Source organism: Pteropus vampyrus, unplaced genomic scaffold, assembly GCF_000151845.1.
Source record: "Pteropus vampyrus isolate Shadow unplaced genomic scaffold, Pvam_2.0 Scaffold3, whole genome shotgun sequence".
Classification (NCBI taxonomy): domain Eukaryota; kingdom Metazoa; phylum Chordata; class Mammalia; order Chiroptera; family Pteropodidae; genus Pteropus; species Pteropus vampyrus.
This window is the reverse complement of record NW_011888784.1, coordinates 6,452,865-6,462,110: the sequence shown is the minus strand read 5'-3', so window position 1 is coordinate 6,462,110 and position 9,246 is coordinate 6,452,865. Positions and strand designations below refer to the sequence as shown.

At 52.6% G+C, this 9,246-nt stretch overlaps 1 protein-coding gene across 1 annotated transcript in view; it reads left to right on the top strand.

Moving 5' to 3' along the window:
- The first annotated feature begins 1,719 nt into the window (after positions 1 to 1,719).
- SIGLEC15 (sialic acid binding Ig like lectin 15) overlaps positions 1,720 to 9,246 on the top strand; it is a 17,181-nt gene continuing 9,654 nt past the window's right edge. The window contains exon 1 of the mRNA XM_023532057.1: positions 1,720 to 1,771. Coding sequence (XP_023387825.1) covers positions 1,720 to 1,771 — 52 coding nt within the window. The remainder of the gene's footprint in view (positions 1,772 to 9,246) is intronic.

Genomic DNA, 9,246 nt, shown 5'->3' with positions numbered 1-9,246 from the left:
ATAAACCATCATTACTGCATTCTCTTAGGAACATAAGCCGAGCATAATTAAAATGCAAAATGTGCATACCCTATGAGCCAGCGATCCCCCTTCTGGGAATTATCCAATGAAAATATAAGTACTAGTATATAAAGACACATGTACACAGAGTTCTCCCGCAGCTTTGCTTGTAATTTCAACATCCATTAACAAGGAGTGATTAAATAAATAATGATGTTACATTAAAAATATGCTATGGGATATCATGGAGCTATTTGAAAGAACGGGATAGGTCCGCATCTCCTGAATGGATGCCCCTGATTCACTGCTTAGAGGAAAGAAGCAAATTGGAGTGGAGTTTGTGCCTGCTCCACCAGCAAGGGGCTGAGGATGGAGTTCCAGGCAGTTGGAGCTGAGCTGGGCCCCTGCTCTGCTGGGAGTTGGGGAAGTACCCCAGCCAACAATAGAGGACCCTTCCTTGTTCTCTGAGGATTCTGGGACCCCAGGGCCTAACCCACCTCTTTTCCAACTTTTCCAAAATAGCCAGGCCACCAGAAAGAACCCTCCTTCAGGGCGGGGCCTCCTGAGTGGGGTGGGTGGGGCTGGCCCTCCCATCTCTGAGAGTCTGAGAGGGAGCTGGGGAGGAGCTCGTGATGAGCAAGGTGAAAACTGGGCTTGGCCCACAGCATTTCCTCCGCCACCTGGATAGGAAGAGTGACACCTCTAATGTACCTCTGCACGGAGCAAAACGGCTCGAGTCCGGTGCACCAACAGAATAGCGGTCTGACTGTCAGACAGTCCAGTCCAATGCAGTCCAGAGGACAGAGCAAACAGCCCTCTCGTCCCCATGGAGTCCAACTGTTAGTCTCACAAGAGTCCATCCGATAAGCTCCCAGGAGCCCCCTTCTCCTCCCTGGGGGTCCTGACTTCCATCTGATATTCCACCAGTGGCCCCGGGATGGGGGTGAGGGGTTTTTAGCTCCCACTGCTAGAAGTGTGCCTCATGGACCAGCAGCAGCAGCAGTACTGGGGCCTGGGTCAGAATCTGCATTTTAACAAGATTCCCCAGGCCATTCTTATGACCAGCAAAGTCCGAGAGTGCAGTTCTAAGACCCCAGGCCCTGTGGAGGGGCTCTGGACATGAAAGTTAATCATCTGTCGATAAGTCTTTTCCTTGCAAGTATTGACAACCTTCCATGGCCACGTTTGGAAGAGTTATTCTGTTGGCAGGCTTCTCCTCACACTCTCTCACCATCTTGTCAAAACTGCTCTCCAGAAGCCAGTAGAAAAAGGGAGAAAAGAAGGGGGTGCAGGGAGAGAAAACCCATCCTGGAACACTAAAAATGTAGGAAGGGAAAGGGGGAAGGAAGGAAAGAAAGAGGGAGGATGGGAGGGCAGCATAAGCACAGCAAGTAGTTTGTTCAAAGGGACCAGCAGCCGGAGGAAAGGCCCCTGTCCTTCCCCATCCACTTCTCTGTTTCCTGTCCTGGAAAATCATCCAGTGGTTCTCCTCTTGGTGTTCCGCATGACTAAACCCCACGGGTCTCTAATCTTACCTCAGGCGGCCTGGCGGCCTCTCCCCAGTTCCTCCAGCGCCTGCAGAGCCCAGCAGGGGTGCAGACCTGGGCACGCCACCCGCCCCTTCCCGCCTTCCTTCCCCCACACCCACACCAAGGGGTGTTCGCACTGGTGGTCTGGCCGAAGGTGGGGGCTGGCCTGGGCTCTCCAGGTGCCGACGACATGGAAGGGTCCGTCCGCCTCCTGGCCTGCCTGGTGTGCATCCTCTCGATGGGTGAGTTTCCTACTCTTCTCTGTAGATCGTGCTCAGAACAGAATAGATGCTCACAAAATCCTAGGTACAGCCTTCTTCCCTCGAACTCAGAGCTGTGGGGTTCACCCAGACCCTCCAGGCCTGCGGAAGTGGAAGAGCTGCGCTTTGGGTGGCTGTGGTGACAGAAGCCAGAAGTTTACAGCTGGGCTTTGCCTTGGGCTCCCGGTGATTGAGGCAGGCCCCAGACTTCTCTGGGCCTCAGTTCCCCATCTGTAGAAAGGCCGCCTGCTCCACCCATTTCTGCGAGGATCCAGGGAGATAATGGGCAAGGTTTAGGGAGCACAGTGCAGGCTCTGAACAGACTTTGAGTGTTGCTGTCATCCAAGTGATTTACGTCTTGATGGGCGGGCACAGTCTTGGGTGGGGAAGAGAGCACACGATGGTTTGGGGTAAGGGTGGGGATGATTTCGCATGGGGAATAGGGCAAGTGATAGAGGGCACCCTGACCACCCAGCAGAAACCTCAAAGGGTGACTGGGAACTCTTTGTGGGAGGTTTAAGTAACAATGTCATTAGTCATTTAGCTCAGTGAGTTGGCGGGGAACAGTGTGCGTCAAAGGGTGGTCACTTGATAAAACACAGATCCTTCGGCCCCACCCTAGACCTGTGGAATCACAGAATCAGGCAGCAGACCCAGGAATTTGCCTTTTCAACTATCATCTGGGGCGATTCGTGCTGTGGAGGGCAACTGGGATAAATGACAGAGGCCATCCACTGAGTCCCTCTGTCCGGGCCTCAGTCCTTCCCTTGACCCCAGCTTGAAATGTCCCTCCAACCGCTGTGCTCTTGGACTCTGCGTGCACAGCCACGGGCTGTCACGTGCTGCAGGGTGACACCACTGACATCGTGGTGTCGTCAGCTGTTAACCGACATTCCTGATGCAGGTTCCCGTCTCCACACCGGGATAATAAACTCCCACTCCTTCGGTTCCTCTCCTTCCTCTCCGGCAGTCACCGCAGAGCCGAGTCCAGTCGGGGTCTGGGTTCGATGGTAACAGGAAGCGCCCACAGAGCTCTTACTAAGCACCGGCACTTCGATTAGTTACTCACAGGAGCCTCAGAACCCCATGAGAAAGAAACTATTCTATTCCCTTTCCACAGATGAGGAAACTGAGGCACGGAGTTCGGTGAGTGGTGCGAGGTAGAGCTAAGGTTTGAACCCAGGTGTGTGTGGCCCTAGCCTGGACCACCCCCCACCACCGCCTTTCGTCCTGTGCAGTCTGCGGTTTGGAGCCGATGGGGACAGGACTTTCTTCTCCCAGTTGACCTGACTCAGCCATCTTTCTGAGATGATTTAGGGTTGGGTCCCACTTAGTGGATAAAAGCTGGAGGAGTTGACCCTGCCCAGACTTGGAGCAGATAAGAGGGCAGGTCAGGATGTGAGTGTTGACATCAGACATGGTTTCGAATGCTGGCTTTGCTACTGACTAGCTGTGTGGCCCTGGCCAGGTTGCCTAACTTCTCTGAGCCTCTGTAAACTGGGGTCCCTGCCCCCTCATGGTGGTATGATGAAGAATAATTAGATCATGGATAAAAGACCCCCAGCACAGTTCCTGGCACTCAAGGGTTGTACAATATAAATGGCAGTGACATGTTGCAAAAGTCACACAGCTTCAAGAGAAGCTAGGTATGGGAGTTTTTTGTTTTGTTTTGTTTTGTTTTGTTTTCCCTCCTGCTGAAGGTCAGCTGCTGTGAATCAGTTAAACACAAAAAGATTTAGGGGAAGCATGAGCAGTCACATGGTCAAGAGCAAAACCCGAACCACACAAGCGTTCCAGCTGTGTGCTGAGATGACCCGAAAGGCCCAGCCACACGTGCGAAACGTCTCGGAGACGGGACGCTTTTCATACTCTTTTCACAGCTGCTTCCAGAGGCCCATAACCAGGGTGAGCAGGGTCCACTGTCCGAGCCCCCTCCAGTGCTGTCTCCCTACGGGCCTCTCCACAGGGCAGCAGGACTGCGCAGGAGGCCCCTGGACCACACTGGGCCGGCCTGGGCTGCATGAACCCCAGGGGCTGCTGATCAGAGTGAGGGTGGTAATGTGAGTCTCGAGTCACAGCCACGCCCCATCTACACCTCTGAGTGTGGGGCCCAAGGCACGCCCTTGACCAAAGCAAACTGGGAGGAATCGTCCTGGGAAGCCCCTCTTCCACTCCCGGTGCCCCCTCCTTCACACAGGTTTCACCCACCCCCAACCCCCAGTGCTCTGGGCGGCCCTTCATCTCCCGGGGGCCCCACAGGTCTCCACACATTCCCTTGTCCTTCCCCTCTGTTCCCCTCAAAATCTGCTCTTAGAAAGCTGGAGGTGCCAGGGAACATGGGAGTGGACTGGGAACTCTGCCTACTTGGGTGACCTTGGAAGAGTCCTCTATCAGTCCCCAGAGCTAGGATAAGCAGGTGCAGCAATCTCAGTAGCTGTCATCCTCAAGGACTTCTGTGCCAGGCAGGCCTCCGGCGAGCAGCTCATTTATTCTTCATCACAACCCTGCAAAGTGAGGATCTTTGTTCCTGTTTTAAGGTCAGATGACCTTCTAGAAAGTCACCGCCTGGATGTGACTTGGAGTCTTCTGAGTGCAACCCACGCTTTACACCGCCTATGCCAACGTGCGGTGGTGCTGAGCCTGGGGCAGAGCTTGGTGCTCAGAGGAATTGACTTGACTAGCTCTGAACCACTGCAGAAAAACAAACCAAAAAGGCCAGACAAATCACAGCAGTCACCTGAGGTCATGGGGCTGCTTATATGGGATGCAAGGAAAAGTCAGGGAGGAGGTGGGCTGCTGTCATGGGTCCAGGAGGAAAGGGAAGGGTTGAATGAGCCAGGATGCTTCTTGCGCTCCTGGTTCTCCTCCTCCTTGCTGGGTAGGACTTCTCTGCAGTAGGACTTCTACTGCAGAGAAGTCCTACCCAGCAAGGAGGAGGAGAAAAGGGAGCAGTGTCCCCAGAGGAGGCCAGCGGAGCATGGGCAGGGCCATGCTAAATCGGAACTCTGAAGAGCAGTGCCATGTGGTGGACACTGGCCCCAGGACAGAGTCAGCTGTGGCTCTGCATCTGTCAGCTCAGGTGAACTGACAGCAAATAGCCATACCACATAGCCAGAGAGGAGAGGATTAAGAGGAAGCCAGCATTACCCTGAGGGCAGAAAGCGATCGCAGACCCTGTACTCCCTGTACCTCACCCCTCCCCTAGAACCTTCTGGATGTGGGTCACACTGAAGAACGGAATTCCTCTTTCAGCTCCCTCCTCGCCCCTCTAGACTCTACCCCTTTCTCACCTTTCTCCATTGATAACCTACCTGGACAACATGCAGGCCCATGGAGAAGACCTTCCGGGAGCAAACTGAGGGGCAGGAGGGAACCGGAAGACGGGCAACGTTCCCCAGCTCGACCCCCACACCTAACTGGTGAGGTCTGGTGGCCGAGATGAACATCTGTCCTTGGCCCCAGAACACCTTCTCCTGACCCCCAGGAGCCACCATGCCTGAGAGGACACCATAGAGTCACTCTCTGAGAACACCCTTGTTATCACACCCATCGTTCCCGAAGAGGGTGGCCCCCTTACGAGAGTCGGGCTCATCACAATGGCTGCCTGTCAACTGGTAATGCCAGCCATCATGGCAGCAGCACAGCAGACCTCTGAGGAGCCCCAGCTCTGAGTGCCATGAGGCTACCCCTCAGAAGGTCCAGGGTGACTGCCAACTTGGCATCAGCCTCCCCCTCGAAGTCCATAACTTGTTTCTTCCAGAAAATTATCTCACAAAGCCCACCCAGAAGCCCTAATTCTTGTTCAAGCTCCATTCCGTGAGGGAACTCCGACTGGCCACTGTCCCTCCATGACCACCGCGGGGTTGCTTTCCTGTCTGTGATTCACGAACAGAGATGGACCCACATTCCGTGACAAAATCAATAAATGGTTTTCTCCATAGTTAGCAGAAGCCCAATAGGACAGAACACACTGAAAATGACCTACAGTAAAGCTCCCAGGCACATCTTCTTCCCTCCTCCCCAAGGCACTGACTGGCGGAAACCTTTGGTCAGCTGTGGCCCAAACCAAGGTTTCTGTTTCTGATCCATCCAGATGCTGCTTCTGCCCATCCAGGTTCTACAGATATGCTTCTCTCTCCCACGAGTTCTCATCTCGCCCTGGCGCCCTGGCACCACTGGCATAGGGCTTTGGGACAGTAAGTCCAGGGAGAGTCAACTACTCCTTAGTTGAGACATGATTATGATGACACAGGAGCTGGTGCCCTGTGCTGCAGCCCCGGCCCCTCCCCGCTGAGCACCCATTGCCATGAGGGAGCGATGTGGGGAGGGTGGTAGATGGCTGTGTGAGACCACTGAGGCATGGTTGCATCTTTCCTGGGAGTTGAGTTTTCTGGATATCTAATGGCTCGTTTTTAAGTATCTAAAAATCTTAAGTACCTAATAATGTTTCTAAAATGCTTTATGGACTTCCTTGTCATTTTAATCCAAATATCATTTTCAGAATAGACTTTTAGACCGAAAAGTCACCTTAATAAACATCTAGACACATCATTTCACGATGAGCCCACTGAGGCTAGAGAGCTATGGGGACTTGCCTAAGGTCACAAAGTCAAGGTCAGTCTAGCCAGGGCTAGAGCCCCAGACAGACCCCTGATCCCCCATCTGGAGAACGTGCCTCTCTTGGCAACGAATCTTTGCAAGGCGACTCAAGTCATGGTTGCGGACATATGTTATACCAGCCTGCTGCAGTGTCGTGATGCCTGAAGACCCTCTGCTCTCGCTTCTTTAAATGGTCCCTTTTGTGTTGTACTTTTATCATTTCTGTCTTGAGCTGTCATTTCATTATTTTTACTGGACCCTTCCTCCCTGACCAAATGTCAGTTGTCATTTCTGGCTCTTTCAGTGGGCCTCCAAACAGAACCCACTTTCCAGCTTTTCACGTTCTATTTCCCTAGGCTATTTTAATTGTGTATAAATGAAAAACAAACAGTGGCTGAGTAATGACCAGACGGTAAACATACTGAGGAGGGCCACTAATTGTCACTGTCATTGTATCCCTAACACCCTGTATAATGTTTAGCATACAATAGACCCTCAATAATATCTACTGAGTGCATAAATACATGAATAAATACTAGCTGTCAGGTGAGTTAAGGGTAAGGGCTGGGCTATTCTATTTCACGTGGTCTAAGATGCCAAATCAAGCTGCAAGGTGCCATGTCAGGGTATCAACATCTCGACCCCCTGTTGCGTCACCCTGGGTTATATGCCAAGAGCACTGCTCCACCACTGGTCAGCACTCCCCACCCCATCCCCGTCTATTCTCACTCCCTTTGCAGGGCCGTAAGGTGAGGGAACTAACAGGCATTGAGCCTTTGCTGAAGGTCAGACACTGTAATCTACATATGCGATTTCATCCACTCCTCCATCCTATGAGGAAGGTATTATGTTCCCCTTTTTGCCACAGAGAAGCTTGAGACCTGGGATATTAAGAAACTCGCCCAAACATCTCCCTGTGAGTGAAAGAGCCTAGAACAGTGCCAGGCACAGATTGGGTGAGGAATACAAGTCTGGCGAAAGGATGACAAGTGAGATTATCCCCCAGATCCAGCTGTGCCAAAGTTGGGATGCTTTCTATCATGCCCCGTGGCGCACCACTGAAAGGAGGTATTTTGGACAGAGGGGAATGTGAGCCTTCTGTTGACTGCTGGAGGTTCACAGACCTGAGGGAAGCAGATTAAAGACCCTACAAGAAGGTGGCTCCAGTTCAGGAGTAGCCCCTTCCCTGTCCTAAGAGATGGGTATGAGCTGCCGGAGGGAATGGTAAAGCCTTGGCTCTGCTTCTGGTGGATCAAATGACTTGGCTGTGTCACTTGAGCTCTCTGAGCCCCAGGTCCCCCTTTTCTAAAAGGGGCTAATGACAGTCCCTTGTGAGGTTATCGTGCACGTGAAATGAGATGAGGTATGGCCCCCAAAGAGCCTCTAAAGCACTATGAACTCTAATCCTGTGGTTCCCTGCAACCTCTGTGCTGAAGTCCCTGCCTCCTGGTGTTGCCCTGTTGTCCCCTTTGTCTAATAGCCTTCAATCTGTCTCAAGGCTTAGTGACATCCCACTTTTTTCTCAAGGCTCTGCTGAAATGGCATCTACCCCCCGCACCCTTGCCTGCCCAATATCTGCACGATGCCTTTTTCTCCACCCCACACCCAGCCAGCCTGATCATCTTTGCTTCTGCTCTGTCAGCAATTCCATTCAACATTACCTACTATGTGGCAGGAATCGTGCTGGGCAATAACAACACAAGTGTGACCTCACACACGTAGTCCATGTCCTCATGCATGGGGTCCCTGCATGACCTCTGGGTGCCCTAGCAAGACACACAGTTAATACAGAGGAAGTGCCCATACAGAGGACGTACCTCCGCCAGCCCTGGGGCACAGGGGTGGGGCACCAGACCTAGACTTGGGACTCAAGGAAGGCCTCCCACTGTAGGTAAGAAGGGAGCCAGCGAGTGAAATGGGCCAGAAACCATGATCGGACAGAGGGAACATTGTGTCCCTCATGAGAGCATCTGGCAGGCCGCAGTATAATTATGTGTCCCCAGATCTGTCTCCCCTTCTGAGCCACAAGCTCCAGCAGGCTGGTACTCTATTGATCTTTGTAACTCCTGCTGTATCCCAGTGCCTGGCTTAGAGTGGGGACGTGTCTAATAAATCTTTGCTAACTGATGAATACACAACGGCAAACAATACGTGGGGAATCTGGAATGCCTGAGGTTACAGAGGGTGAGAAGTACAGGGAAACTGAGGGAGGGCGGAGCCTCGGGAGCGGGCAGACGCTTTCTGCCACCGAGAGTGCTGACTGAACCAGCAAAAGCTTTAGAAAAGGTTTCACAAATTTGGAACTAGGCCCTTTGATTATTAACGACTGAGCAAACAAGATCTTACTAGGGATGAATGGCAAGTCCTCCATTGGAGTTCAAAAGCATAATTCCACTTGTCCAGAAGAGAGATTTGGCTTAGAAGCAGATTATGTGAAAAAAGAATTTGTGGTTTTACTTGATTGCAAACTCAGAACAAGCACAAAATGAGGTTGTGTACAAGGCACAGCTCACACAGCCAATTCGTACCCCACTCTGCTGGTCCCACGCAGCTGGAGCCCTGGGTCAGGACACTACACTGCTGGGCGAGTACCCAGCAGGCAGTGAGAATGGGGAGGGGCCTGGGACTTCCATCAAAGGAAGGAAGGCTTAATGGGTCTGGGATCCTGGAAAGGCCACCACGAGAAGGGGATGTGCATGCTCCTAAGAGCACTGGTGGTCATATGGGTAGTGGGTGACTTTGTTTCTGTGCAAGAGGAATGCCCTGACCTGTAGATCACTTGTAGATGGGATGGGCTCCCTGGAGGATGGTCTGCCAGCTGTGAGCTGAGAGGATTCCTGCCCAGGGCATGAGTCGGG